General features: G+C 41.5%; 1 protein-coding gene across 1 annotated transcript in view; it reads right to left on the minus strand.

The window, feature by feature from the left end:
* LOC121328789 (plexin A3-like) overlaps positions 1-14,444 on the minus strand; it is a 99,599-nt gene extending 85,155 nt beyond the window's left edge. Inside the window, 3 exon segments of the mRNA XM_041273844.1 lie at positions 2,390-2,572; positions 5,273-6,557; positions 14,008-14,444. Of these exon segments, the coding sequence (XP_041129778.1) occupies positions 2,390-2,572; positions 5,273-6,460 (1,371 nt within the window). The 5' untranslated portion in view covers positions 6,461-6,557; positions 14,008-14,444.
* Between the last annotated feature and the right edge of the window lie 1,554 nt (positions 14,445-15,998).

The raw sequence follows: 15,998 nt of genomic DNA on the forward strand, positions 1-15,998 counted from the left end.
GCAGCTTTCACTGGACTCTATGAAGCTGAGTGAGTTCATTCTATATAGAGGGGGTGTGATTCAATATGTTAACAAGGGAACATTATTCAGCAGCTTTCATTGGACTCTATGAAGCTGAGTGAGTTCATTCTATATAGAGGGTGTGTGATTCAATATGTTAACAAGGGAACATTATTCAGCAGCTTTCATTGGACTCTATGAAGCTGAGTGAGTTCATTCTATATAGAGGGTGTGTGATTCAATATGTTAACAAGGGAACATTATTCAGCAGCTTTCACTGGACTCTATGAAGCTGAGTGAGTTCATTCTATATAGAGGGTGTGTGATTCAATATGTTAACAAGGGAACATTATTCAGCAGCTTTCATTGGACTCTATGAAGCTGAGTGAGTTCATTCTATATAGAGGGTGTGTGATTCAATATGTTAACAAGGGAACATTATTCAGCAGCTTTCACTGGACTCTATGAAGCTGAGTGAGTTCATTCTATATAGAGGGGGTGTGATTCAATATGTTAACAAGGGAACATTATTCAGCAGCTTTCATTGGACTCTATGAAGCTGAGTGAGTTCATTCTATATAGAGGGGGTGTGATTCAATATGTTAACAAGGGAACATTATTCAGCAGCTTTCATTGGACTCTATGAAGCTGAGTGAGTTCATTCTATATAGAGGGTGTGTGATTCAATATGTTAACAAGGGAACATTATTCAGCAGCTTTCACTGGACTCTATGAAGCTGAGTGAGTTCATTCTATATAGAGGGGGTGTGATTCAATATGTTAACAAGGGAACATTATTCAGCAGCTTTCACTGGACTCTATGAAGCTGAGTGAGTTCATTCTATATAGAGGGGGTGCAATTCAATATGTTAACAAGGGAACATTATTCAGTAGCTTTCATTGGACTCTATGAAGCTGAGTGAGTTCATTCTATATAGAGGGGGTGTGATTCAATATGTTAACAAGGGAACATTATTCAGCAGCTTTCACTGGACTCTACGAAGCTGAGTGAGTTCATTCTATACAGAGTGTGTAATTCAATATGTTAACAAGGGAACATTATTCAGCAGCTTTCATTGGACTTTATAAAGCAAAATGAGTTCATTCTATAGGGGGACACTAAACTTTTGACCACAGCTGCAGTTCTGCATCTAGTCCTGGGTTTCAGAACTTGAGGTATTGAAATTAGCAGGAATTGAAGCAATCTGGCTGCAGAATCTGGAGTTTACAGCCTACAATCCAATCTGTAACTGAGCATGCTGTAGGTGTGACCAAACATCCCAATTTCTATAATTCTTTGTAAAAGTGCTCCATAAAAAGCATGGCAAAGTGAAAGCATGGTAAAGTGAAAGCATGGCAAAGTGAAAGCATGGCAAAGCATGGGTAAACAGTTCAACTCTTTCCACTCCGATGTTGGACCCTGTCCAACATCATCAAAAAGACGTCAAGCACAGGTCTCTAGTCGTGTTTTCTCCGGAAAAAGCCGAGAGAACCTTTCAATGGCCGAGTGAAACCGATAGCAGCCGGGAAAAAAAGGGGCGTGTCTGAGCAATACACACAGCCCCTGCACCACAGAGATAACACAGACACAAACAAAGGAGAGAGCTGCTTCTGCATCCAGCGCTCAAAGAATATCACAGACACCTGCAGAGCATTTTGAGATTTTATAGTAATAAAATTATGACTCGGATCACATTATTGAGGAGTTTGGTGATAAAACGAGTGATCAGGAGAGGATTTATCAGTATGCACGTCTATAAAGAGGTATGTGAAAAATACAGCGAACAAGGGCTGGGGCTTGGCTGGAGATGCAGTGCCGAGTGTGCTGTTGATATGCAGGGCCTTTAAACCTGTTTTACTGTGAAGAAAAATACTTTTAAAACAGCGTGTGTGAAATTAAATTGGACCTGACGCGCCTGACAAGCGCTGAATAAATGGACCGCTAAGGGTTAAAAGCTCAGAGGTACAAGGTAAGGCATATTTAAAAAAAAAAAAAAAACACACACACACACACACACACACACTGCAAACCACGATAAACTCTGGTAAATGCATTGCAGAACCACGACGAAAAAGCATAAGGAAACTGCAAAAATACTGTACAAATTTACAGTGGTGAACTTTTATAAGGGGGCTGGATGTACCCAAATATACAAAGCATTCACACACACCAGCTCTGTTGCTGTTCTTGGTCTTTATTAGTGAGAGAAAGTGTGAATCTCAAAACGTCTATGTTGATCGACTGAAAAATACCAGCTCACTTAAATAGATCACAGACCCAGAGCCCCCTGTCTGTGTTTTGGGTGCCTGTGCTGGACAGCAGCCAGTGCTACTGCCTCTTACCTTTCAGTGAGCATATTAACTGTACAGTAAAACCCATCACCCCTACCTTTTTGAGGTGCCCGCTGCGTGTGCCCACAAACACCACCGAATGCTCCCCATAGGTGTAAGCGGCGACGGCTGCCATCCCATCCATCCGGTCCTCAAAAAGAGGGGTCCCCTCGATCACACGGAGACCCCCGAGGGGCTGGTTCAAGACCAGACCACAGAAATTATCGTCTATTTGCATTGGCTGAAAAAAAAATAAAAATAAAAACAAAAACCGTAGCACAGCGGTTAGGAACAGCAGCAGCACATCGGAGATGAAAGTGGATGAATCTCGAGTCTTTGCTAGCGTTAAGGAGACCTGCTGTTTTGCAACTCAAAAGGGAAAAAAAAAGTTACAAGCAGGGCTTGAAACCCTGCACTAGCCTCAGTCCTGGGTTTAAGAACTACCCTAATTTAGGTACTGAAATGATCAGTTAATTCAAGCTGGTTTCTTCAAAATGATACATTCATGATTAAGTTATGGATGGCACCTATATGTTCAAAAAAACTATTATATAAAAACTGATTTTAGGCTCAGAGAGCGTGCATATTTTCGAGGGTTGTTTGTTGACCCTCCTCTTAGGTTTTGGGTCTATTTGACCCAACTCTCGTTTCCAATCAGCTTAAATGCTGTTTTACTTTTCTGATGACTTTTCCTAAGTTGGTCATGAACTTCTACACAGAAAACAGAACCTTTGGGGTGTTTTTCATTTATTTATTTTTAAGAACAGGTCATGCGTACAAATAAGATGTTCTGGTCACTGTGACCCTTGGCGTTTGTCTATGCAGATTTGTGTGCAGGAATGAAACAAACTTCTTCAATTTGTTATTTTATTATTATTATATTTGTATTATTATCTCTGGAAATGGCTGCACCTGTCTGGAGATATTTATAAACAAAAAAACAAACAGTATATATCTACAGGGCAGAGCCTAATTTTCCCTGTCAGTATTGCAACAGCGTCTCACTGGTAAAGACACTCCAAAATGAGGAGCTCCCAGGCTGGCAGTCAGAGAAGTTTTATCACAGCTCCTGGACTAAAAGAGCAGAAAAGACCTTTGCAAATAAAAACAGTTCATCAATTTAAGGCTGTTTTGAATGAGTTTGAAATTGCATCGGGTCAATATGACCCAAAACAAAACAGATGTACCTAAATTCTGAACATAACAGGAGGGTTTAAAAGCATAGGAAACTGTAATAAAAATACTGCAGAATATAAATATGACAAAGGAAAAGCATTGTAAAACTCAGAGATATGGTAAAGAATACAAAAGCAATATCAAACGATGGTAAATGCTTAGTATTGCCATACGGATAGCGCATTACTGTGGCAAACTTTTATAGATTTATAAAAGTGTTTTGTAACTGCATTAAAAGAGTATTGGATAATCACTTCTTCCATCAGCTTATGATGGTTTCTGAAGGGATCTGGGGGGGGGGGGGGGGTTAATTTTTTTATATACGTTTTCGTACTGCCTCAGTAACTTTTCTCTATTCCCGTAAAAAGCACAAGTCTCCAAGCAATAACAAGCAGACACGGTTGCCATGGAGCCATCTCTTAAAATGGCACTCAGAGATTGCCAACATCGTAAAAAAAGGAAAGAAATCTGTAAAATTGAGACAACCTTCTCTTTAAAGCAAACCTCTGGAAAACATGAAGGACTTTGAAAACCTTCCCCCTTATTTTTAACCCTTGCATGGAGATGGAACCTAATGTATATATATATAATATATAATATAATATAGGTATATATATATATATATATATATATATCATATATATATAGATAGAGAGAGAGAGAGAGAGAGAGAGAGAGAGAGACTCAAATGCATGATGATGGATGCCATTTTTGAAAAAAAATGTTCAGTGATATTTATTAGGTGTCCAAAATGCTTTTCTAAAACATATTTTCAATATTTTATGCATGAAAGAGTTAGTCAACATGACAGCCAAACTACAAAGTGTGTGCATATCATTCCAAACGTAATACGCAATACATTTGGAGTAAAAGGAACATTTAGAGCACAGTTTCTTAACATGGATTCGACTTCGCTAACTTCCCCTCGAGTCTCACTGCTTTTTCACAACATGACCATCCACTTAGACACCAGCAGTCTGTGACTGACCATTACCCCCGCCAGGAGAACTGAGGACCGCAAGCGAAAAGAACAAGTGTTACCTCTACAGACTTTAGAAAGATCTTCCCTACCTAATATCACTTCCGTTTTCTCTCTATTGGGAAAACAACGGAAGTTGTCCCATGCTTTCCGCCAAACTCCTTCTCACTGACAGACTGTTCACACGTAGCCCTCACAACGCCACTGGCTGTCTGTCTAAGAACATAAGGAAGATAATGACTCTAATCTCACCCAGTTCCTAGAAGCCGACTGATTTCAGAACTTTGTGCTCAGTGATTCTGCCTCAACAACATGACTAGGTAACCCATTCCATCCCCTCACCACTCCCTGTGTGAAGAAGTGTCTCCTTCCCTCTGTCCTGAGTCTATCTCCATATTCTATGTCCTGTGTACCGTGCGTCAGGCTTAGAAGTTTGTCTTGGGTCAATTCCTTTTAAGATTTTAAAGACTTCAATCAAGTCCCCCTGATCCTTCTCTGATCTAGGAATTTGTCAGATTTCCTGAAACTCCTGGCTCCTGGTCATTTAAATATTAATAATAATAATAGACTTCATTGAGGGGAGCTCCTCCCCAGGACTGGGTGCAGCAGCAGAAGCAGGGCTAGTGTGAGTTTCTAACCCTGCTCAACTCCTGGCTCCTGATCCTTCCAATAACCTGCCTAAACAAGGGGAGTTCTGAAACCCAGGACTGTGCACAGAGCTATTTTCTAACCCTTATGTTCTTGTGTTAATGTGGTGACCAGAAAGTTTCTTAGGAGTTAACTTACAGTATTGATGCAAGGCAGCTCTTTGTTGAGAAGCCAGGGCAGGGAGAGTTTCCCTTCCCCTCGGTAGCAGGACTGGATCCGGTCCCTCATGGCCTCGTTGACGTCGCGCAGCGTGAAGAGGCAGAGGACAGACTCTCTGGGAGGGTTGGATCGGTTCTTCTGGCCCTGGGAGAAGACGGCAAACAGAACATCCTCGTCCTCGGACAGGCCCAGAGCTTGGGCTAGCTTCCTGCCGGGCCGCTGCTTGTAGGCAGCCTGAACCAGCCGGTACTCCACCCCGTCTTTGGTGCAGCCCAGCGGGAACTCTACGTACGAGTAGAACTCGGAATCGTTGGCGCACATCCGGACGATCTTGGATGTAAAGAACTTCTCTCCCCCGGCGTCCAGCTGGGTGAGATGGGTATCCAGCTGGAGGGATAGGAAATAGACATAAGTGCGGCTGGCGAAGCCGTAGACGTAGTAGATATCGAAAGCCGGGTAGAGGGAGAGGGTGTCCGAAGGGATCTTAATCTGCGAGGAGACGAACTCGTCCTGGTAGACCAAGCCGAACATCTCAACGCTCTCCTCATCCGCGACCAGCTTCCGGCTCGACAGCGTCGGGAAGTATTCCGATTTCCCGTCGATGGATGCCCCGACGAACAAGTTGCTGCCTCCCTTTCCGGTCCCCGACTCGCTTCCCGCCACCACGACCCCGACCATCCCGTCGGCCTCTCTTGCCCCCGAGAGGTAATGTTCCTTGCGGTGATGAGGTTCCCCCAGCTTAAAAAGGTCATCCAGTCTCAGGAACTGGCACACCCCTTGCCAGGTGCTCCCGCACGCCACCAAGCGCTCGCCAACATAGTCCACCAGGAGAAGCTTGTTGACGTTGTCGGAAGGGGCCAATTTGTGGGCACAGGCCCGCACGTTGGGGGGAGGGTAACACTTGGCGTTGTCGTCTACCGGCCCCGTCAGGTGAAGCCGCAGTTCGGTCAGGTTGGCGGAGAGCTTGTAGATGGAGTTCAGGGCACCCACAAACACGTCGCCGGTCTGCTGGTGCACAGCCAGGTGGCTCAGGCTGGTACCCGAGACCTGGAAGAAGATGCTCGAGTGGGGGAGAGCAGAGCCCACGGTTGGGGGCGATGATGGGGCTCCCGACGACGTCCTCAAGAGCAGCAGGGCCAGAGTGATGGCGAGCCACCGGGGTTCCATTCTGTGCGGAGAGGTGCGGGGAGGGAAGGAGGCGTGGAAATGAACAGCTTTATGCCCGTCTGCTTTTTAGTTTCGTCCAGGGTTCAACCAAACATTTCTACGGGAAAGAGAGAAAGAGAAATGGTTTAATATTGGCTACAGTGTTATGAACGTTGGTGAAGGCGTTTGTCTGATTGACTGGATCCTTTGGATTATTTTACCTGACGGATCTTTACTTACAAGACTACGCTTCGGTCTCTTTGCAATCAGTCGCAGACAGACTGTTTTTTTTCTGGATTAACCCTTTGAGCTCCTATGTCGGACCAGGTCCGACATTACAATTTTCCATTTCCAGTCCGGTGTCAGACCCTGTCCAACATCATCAAAAAGACATCAGGCACAGGTCTCGAGTCATGGCCGAGTGAGACCGATAGGAACCGAAAAAAAAAATGGGCGTATCTGAGCAATACAGATAGCCCCTGCACCACAGAGATAACACGGACACAAACAGAGGAGAGAGCTGCTTCTGCATCCAGCGCTCAAAGAATATCACAGACATCAGCAGAGCTTTTTGAGATGTTATAGCAATAAAATAATGACTTGGATCGCATTATTGAGGAGTTTGATGATAAAACGAGTGATCAGGAGAGGATTTATCAGTATGCACGTCTATAAAGAGGTATGTGAAAAATACAGCGAACAAGGGGTGGGGCTTGGCTGGAGATGCAGTACTGATGTCCTTTTGCCTTGCAGTGCCTTTTAAACCTGTTTTACTCTGAAAGTCCCAGGCTTGTGGTATACACTGACTTCTTTTGTTGGCTCTATATAATGAGTCAGTGCAGAGGAGTTATTTCCACACACAGGCACAGCCCCAGCCCTTTGTTAATTCAACCCGTCTCCACTCCATTTAAAGCTCAGTATTAATGATCCAATTTGGCCAGTCAGTCTCGGAGCGCTGGAGGTATTGATCTCAAAGTATCCAACACTGCCAAGCTTTGTCACTCCAGCTCCCTGGCTCAGCTGGATGCTAATAAACCTTTATAGATGTCACTAACACTAATCCCTAGCACATTCCTCAATTATGCAGAGTGAGTGTGTGTGGGGGGGTGGGGGTGGGCGTGAAACAAAGTAAAGTCAGAATTCAAATAGTGGAGTTTATTAGACTATTAGGAACAGGGGTGTAACAATACACTGATGTCACGATATGATAAAGTATCGCGATACGCAGGTCGCAATGCAATCCGTATCACAGTACATGCAAGGGCTACTTGTATTATGCACACTAAGCTCAGATGATCACTTAAAGACTTTTTAAATACAAATCATCTGGGGAACTACTAGTCTTGTATTACAATACCAGCGATAGTGACCTCTATTACCATACCGCTGTTTCATGTAAAGAATCCACTGATGCACAGCGACTCTCTACGCCCCTAACTAGGAAAGGTCTCCTGTCTCACGGTTGAAACTAGCGCCGGCTTTCAGAAATCTGCAGGTTTAGGTATATTACTGAATATACCTTGAGCAATCACAATTACATCGGAGTTCAACCAGCCACAGGGCAGGAACAATGGATTTCCACCCAACTCCTGGCTCCTGATCATTTGAAACAATAATGAACAAAGCCGCAGGGCTAGTGTGAGTTTAAAGCCATAATTTCTTTTATTTTGTTTGTTTTAATAATTCAACTCCTGAAAAACAGCGCAACCCTGAAACACAATTCCAGTAAACCTTACCTCATATGTACTGGCATCATTCTTTTTGCTGTTCGGATGACAAATTCAAATCATTGTATTACAATAATGTGCCCATAGTGTCCCGACTGCATTACATCACAGAATCCTTTTTAGCCAAAGTAATCCACTGGAGATGGCAATATGATATAGTCCACAACAGAACTGCTAACCATCTCAAGCATCCAGGGACCACTCTCGCGCTAGGAAAATGAAGGCACAATTTTAGGTTTCATGCATTTATTTTTCGTAATGAAAAATTAATAGGCAAGGGGGAAGCCAGGGTAGATATTAAAATCCGGCAGGCTTTATTGCAGGTTTGCCTAATTGCGGAGGCGAGATGAGAATAGCAGAAGAATAATTATTTAAAAAGGTATTTATACAACAGATTAATCCGATGAGATGCAACATCAAGCCAAAACCGAACTGGAGGTCGTTAGACAGGGGAATGCAATACGGTGTGATATTGCTCAGTGGTCATTCAAGGACTGACTGGGTGCAGCTCTAGCTTTCAGCCAGGAGCAATTCAACCCAAAATGATGTACCGACCAGGTCTGACCAGGCTACTGTGTTTATCTGCCTGGCGTCTTGAGGAGATCACAGCGCAAGGTGATGAAAAACAAACCCTTTTGAGATCTGTAGATCACCCTAACGATCACCCCTACCCTATATTTTTTCATGCACTCAACTATATACAGAAAAAAAAATTTCCTCCTACTTTATTACATTCAAACAAACAACCTGTGTTTACAGTTTTCCCTGTAGTTTTCAATACATCACTTTGCACTCCAGCAAACAAAAGCTATATATTAAAGTGATTGTAGCTACCAAAATATTTTCAAGTTATCTGTTTCTACACTAGGTTAAAAAACACGTTCCCGCGATCTACTCTCAGAAAATCTTTCAGCATCTTCTTGGATTTTACCTATGTCTTCTGGGTCAAGTTACAGGCTAAAAGCATGTAAAATCAATACTGTTGATGGGTTAATGACAGAAAAGAAGCCACTGAACTGAAAGCACGGCTTGCAAACTGAGATTTCTGTATCGCAGTTCAGTACCGTGTTTCACATTTTAAAATAAAAATATGACTTTCAAAGCTGCAACCGATATAAAGAACTGAAGATTTACTGGAATTACTTTGGAAGCTACGATCTTCAAGGACGGTCCGGGCGCTCACATCAGCAGAAGACATTTAAACCACGATTTAAGTCTCAGCTGTAAAGGAGACCACACTTGAAAACAGATCTGGAAAATTAAATGCAATTAAAAGAAAATAAAAATTGCACTTCATAAAAATCGCAACAGATGCTGGCTCTCCCAGACAACTCCTCTCGAGCGAGAGTCAAGAGCTCTCGGTTATAAAAACAATGGCGCACCGCATGAGATCGAGGTGTCGTTTCAGAGCCACACTTGACAGAGTGGCTTCTAAAATTCCCTGCTAGCTGTTTCTGTGGTGCTTTCCCTGGCAGTGCAGGAAAGCGTGTGGGGCTGGGTGGTGTGGACAGGTGGTGAGCTAGCTTCTCCCCTCTGCAGGCCTGGGTATCTGGTCAGTCCCAAATGAAATTAGCTTACTAAGCTCTGGTCCCCGATGGGCATTCGATAGTATAATCCACAATACAAAGACAGGCCCACAATCTAATGCAATTGTCTGTCTGACAGAGAAGCCCAGGACTGAAGGGCAGGCAGGCAGGCAGGGGATGTCTAGACCAGATTAAAGTGCTCGCTCTCTCTCTATCTGTGTGAAACATTACTACTTCTAACACTGCTACAGCTATGGCCAAAGTTTTGCATCACCCTATAGAATGAACTACATGCAAGCTGCTGAATAATGTGACGTTAACATATTGAATTACACACCGCTTTGGAGTTTCCCCATCTACTCTGCCTTCGAGACAGACCTTACAGGCAAAGCAAAGCCTTCTGACAAGAAAGGCATGAAATTAACGCAGGATCTGTTACAGGTGTTACTAGAAGTTCAGTAGATAAATAAAATGGGAAATTCGTCAAATAATAATTCTTGCTTAAGAAAATCTATATTGTGTCGTTCCGGCACCTTCAGATATAGGATTACACCTATACAACCCACTCTTACTAGAATTCCAGACTCTCTATAAAAAAAACTAGATTCTAAAAGGGCATCTCTATTTCTTGCACCCATATGCATCAATCTCCAGCCCCACCCCCTAAAATAAATGGGCTAGGATCAAACCATAAATGCCAGTGTAGCACAAGAATTATGCAAGGGTTGCACAAGGATAAGGGTGGATTTCATGCACAGCTAGCACAAAATCCTTGCTGTCATTTTTTTTTCTAAGCTGATTCCTTGTGTGGATCCTTAACATCAAATCAAGCCTGTTTGATTTTGTGTGTAAGGCATGCATGAAATCCTCCATTATCCTTTTTCAGGCTTCTTGCTTAAAACTTAATCACATCCTGCTTGATCCGAGCACAAGATTCTTTGGTATAGTGCAGCTAAATGCAGAATAGCACACGGACAGCCAGCAGTTTCTTTCTTAGCTGTAACTGAAAAAAAAACCTTACTGGAAAGGATACTTTGGGGAACTCCTGATCCCCGCCAGCGTGCACGATCAAAGGAGAAAAACAAACGACAGAAGAGCGATCCCGGCCAAAGAAAACAACAGATCTCGATTTGGATAAAGCCAGGCTTCTGGGCTGAAACAGTCACTTTGGAGATTTAAAAAAAAAAAAAAAAGCCAAGCCATCATAAAAAGAATAACTCGAAATCACAGCAAAAAAAATCACAGTGAAAGCATGGCAAAGCATAGGGAAGCATTGTAAAGCACAGAGAGGTGTGGCAAAGCATAGGGAAGCATTGTAAAGCACAGAGAGGTGTGGCAAAGCATAGGGAAGCATTGTAAAGCACAGAGAGGTCTGGTAAAGCATAGGGAAGCATTGTAAAGCACAGAGAGGTGTGGTAAAGCATAGGGAAGCATTGTAAAGCACAGAGAGGTCTGGTAAAGCATAGGGAAGCATTGTAAAGCACAGAGAGGTCTGGTAAAGCATAGGGAAGCATTGTAAAGCACAGAGAGGTATGGTAAAGCATAGGGAAGCATTGTAAAGCACAGAGAGGTGTGGTAAAGCATAGGGAAGCATTGTAAAACACAGAGAGGTCTGGTAAAGCATAGGGAAGCATTGTAAAGCACAGAGAGGTCTGGTAAAGCATAGGGAAGCATTGTAAAGCACAGAGAGGTCTGGTAAAGCATAGGGAAGCATTGTAAAGCACAGAGAGGTCTGGTAAAGCATAGGGAAGCATTGTAAAGCACAGAGAGGTCTGGTAAAGCATAGGGAAGCATTGTAAAGCACAGAGAGGTGTGGTAAAGCATAGGGAAGCATTGTAAAGCACAGAGAGGTCTGGTAAAGCATAGGGAAGCATTGTAAAGCACAGAGGTATGGCAAAGCATAGGGAAGCATTGTAAAGCACACAGAGGTGTGGTAAAGCATAGGGAAGTATTGTAAAACACAGAGAGGTCTGGTAAAGCATAGGAAAGCATTGTAAAGCACAGAGAGGTCTGGTAAAGCATAGGGAAGCACTTGTAAAGCACAGAGAGGTCTGGTAAAGCATAGGGAAGCATTGCAAAGCACAGAGAGGTATGGTAAAGCATATTAAAAACATGATATAGCATGTTAACTGTTGTACATTCATAGGAAAACTGCAAACGTACAGTGCAATGTACTGTGGTAACCCTTACACTACACACAAACAGGTCATATTTAATTGAACTGTTCTGTGTAACAATTTGTACATTCATGAATTAAAAGGCTATAAAATTAAATAAAGCCTATTTACTGTTTAGCACTATTTAAATTACACATAATTGTAATGCTAATATTATATTAATATATATATATATATATATATTATATATATATATATATATATATATATATATATATATAATATATAATATATATAATAAAATAACATTTGCTGTGATTCTGGTATGGACCAGCACGGCTTAATCAATTCTGCAGAACAAATAATTAAAAAAAAAAAAATAGTGGCTAGCAACCGCACCCAAATCGGACATGCAAATGTAATATCGCAATGTCCTTTCAATACACACACACACACAACTTCCAGTTAGTTATTTATAAACGATACAATTCAAACAGGACCACGGCCGCTAAACAGACTGTGGAAACAGGCTCCCGATATTAAACTAGAAGAGGACTATATAGGGAATGTGCAAGGGCGCACCGTGGAGCAGCTGTTTTCGATGCAACGGGAACATGAATTAGCCACGGACAACTGTGTAAAATGCACTGGATTGCGTTGTGTATACGGGGAATATATCTAATATAGCTAGAGATGGACAGACGAACGGAAAGACAGATAGATCGGTGGACAGCTTGCTTAAATTTAGACAGCTATAGTTTTCATTGTTGGCACACGTCTTAATTAATCGGTTGCTTTAAGTAGCCCTTTTAAAAGATGCCACCTTAATGAACTTACAGTATCCATTGAGAAAAAACGAAGTAAGAGCGTAATACAATACTGTACTATCGTCCACCCGAAAGATAAATGACTAATCTCTACCCCTCGCCAGTTACCGGAATAGACCACGAATTGATGGTACATTTATTATAGAGTGTTAGTTACCGGCAGCCTTTCGCTGTGCTGAATAGCCGTTACATTATGAAGCCTCTGGGCAGACCGTTATTTAAAGGACTACGCAATTGTATTTGTTATTGAAAGGGCTACACTATTGTATTTGTTATTGAAGTCTCTTAATTGAAATGCCATAGCACTATCCATCACCACTACCTGCTATAGTTTGCAATACAACCCTTGTGAATACATAGACCGAGATGATTTATATATATATATATATATATATATATATATATATATATATATATATATATATATATCTACTAGATATACAATGCATCTACATGATTTGCACATTTTGATTTTTTTCGCAATGCGTTACGTATAATATATATATATATATATATATTCTATATATATAGATATATATATATTTCTATTATATATATATATATTAGACAATGTTTCGAGCTTCCCAAAGAAAGCATAGCAAAGCGTAATAAAGCAAAGGGAAAGCATTGTAAAGCACAGATAGGTGTGGTAAAGCATAGGGAAGCATTGTAAAGCACAGAGAGGTATAGTAAAGCATAGGGAAGCATTGTAAAGCACAGAGAGGTATAGTAAAGCATAGGGAAGCATTGTAAAGCACAGAGAGGTATAGTAAAGCATAGGGAAGCATTGTAAAGCACAGAGAGGTCTAAGAAAGCAGATTAAAACGGTACAGTAAAATATGTTTTATTATTAAATAAAGTATAAAATATATAGATAGAGATATATGAAACACACACCTGAGTACAGTGTATCGTTTTGAACTGAAAGAGACCCTCGGCACGGCCCAGTAGTAATGTTTTTCATCATATACAAAAAATAAACGTAGTTAGTTTTCGTATGGTATTCGGTGCAGTCAAATCAAAAGCATACCATACGGAAGTCGAATGTCGGATCGAGCCTGCCTGCAGCTTACAGCCTTGGCTTATTTGTTTTTCTCCACAGAGGAAAATATATATATATATATATATATATATATATATATATATATATATATATATATATATATATATATATACGTCTTTTGTTGTTGTTTTTTTTGCAGTAGGTTTCGATAGCCAACAGGCTGTACAAGGCATGGCCACTGCAAACGAGACGCGCAGCTTGCCCGCTGTAACCCGAGCACATTGCATACAGCACTACAATAACAGCAGCGCCCCTTGCACGCGTTTCTGCGAGGAACGTGTTTTGTTTGAAATAAAACGAGGGTTTACCTTGATCCACGTTGCACCAGCTGTGTTCCACGTCCTCGAAAGCGCAACTAGATTTTTTTTCGCGTTTGAAGAACGAACAAATCTGTTAATTCATTCTCCTTGTCCGCCACTCTGTAAGACGCTGCCTTTCTTTCTGCGAGCACTGGCAGTACCTCGATCTTTAAATTCGGAATGTAACAAATTGAAAAAGGGGGGTGTTTCTGAAACCCATTCACGCTTTTATTTAACACAATGACGCTCTCTCGTTTCAAAATTCGACGCTGCTATTAGTAATGTCTTTCAATAACAAAGATATGTTTTAAAAATACGTCAAGTCGTGCTGAAACCGCCACGATTCCTTTATCATCAAGCCCCTCATACCCCCCTCCCGATCAGAGTGGTATGCTCCAGTAATTAATCAAACCATTTTCGACCACCAACCCAAGACGCTTATTCTGCAGACGGCTTTCCTTTAAAGACGACTGCGATGTCCGTCAAATAAAAAAAAAAAAAAAAAGATTTTATTTACATTAACATACAGCACGGGTACGGTTAATCAGGGGAGCGTTATTTTCTGATTATACAGTGCGTGTGAAATGATGGTGTAATGCTTGCTTTTGTTGGGGAGATTTTTCAGTATATTGTGACTCACTTCACTAGATCTAAGAAGAGGCTACTAATGCGAGCCTAGACTATCTTAAAATTACAAGTCAATATCACGATTAACGCCTCAGGGTTTATGCGTACATTTCTTATGGGCGAGGAAGCAAGCCTGCCCTGGACTGGAGGGAGCAGCCTTTCTCTTAAAAGGGGGGGGGGGGGCAGGTTATTTGCATGACAATTCAAAATAATAATAACAACAACAACAACAACAAGCCCATTCAAAATCAACACCTGCTTCATAAATGCAAATTAATGAATATGCAATTACTGAATATATAACTGCACGCGCGCTCAAGCTGAATAGACACATTGAATCACACTCCATCTGCAGGACGCACGACGTCACTACAACACCGTTTCTGTTTAGCGAATTCTCCAGCGCGAGCCGACTGGTGTCTGTGCGTTAATTGGACCAGCTGTTCGCACCGTGACGTCATTCCTTGCACCTAGACATCTCAAGGTGTGCAAATTGCAAAACACTGTTCAGCAGACCCAACATACATATTATATATCTATATATATATATATATATATATATATTATATATATATATATATATATATATATTGCTCAAAAGAGCCAGCTGCCCAACGTTTCGATACGTTTCTAAATTATGTTCATATAGATAAAAAAGCGATGCATCATTCTTAAAATTCTAAGTAATACTTTTGGCCACAGCTGTATCGTTATTATATATATATTTTCCTTTTTTAATTTAAACTGGTTTAAAGTAAATACAAATAGTTCCTATATTCTATAGCATCATGTGGTCGGTATTTCCTCAGATCACTTATAATATATATTTTATGTTCTATAATAAATAACCATTAATGGTGTTGGGAAGCTGCAATTTATTCATGACGTCGGCTGAGAGGAACGCAAAACATGCTAATTGACTTGCATGGGTGTATATCCAATCAAATCTATCTGCAAGAAAAAAAACAAAAAAAAAACATTGGTAATACAAAATAATGAATCGAATTCGTCTTGCGTGAAAAATAATGCAAACCCCACTTTGAATGGTATCTCGGCTTGCTAAAGTTAATGTTACCTGCAAAATAATTATAATTCAGAAAAGCCCCAATTTCTCTGCTTACACTTTGGACAGAGAAAGAGAAAGAGAGGCTCTTACAGTCTCTGAACAGCCTCCCTCTGCTCTGTGCTGGTGGAGCAGAGGAAGAGAAAGGGTGGCTCTTATACTCTCTGAACAGACTCCCTCTGCTCTGTGCTGATGGAGCAGAAAAAGAGAGAGGGAAGCTCTTACACTCTTTGAACAGCCTCCCTCTGCACTGGTGGAGCAGAGAAAGAGAGGCTCTTATACTCTCCGAACAGCCTCCCTTTGCTCTCTC

This window comes from Polyodon spathula, chromosome 16 (assembly GCF_017654505.1).
Source record: "Polyodon spathula isolate WHYD16114869_AA chromosome 16, ASM1765450v1, whole genome shotgun sequence".
Classification (NCBI taxonomy): Eukaryota; Metazoa; Chordata; class Actinopteri; order Acipenseriformes; family Polyodontidae; genus Polyodon; species Polyodon spathula.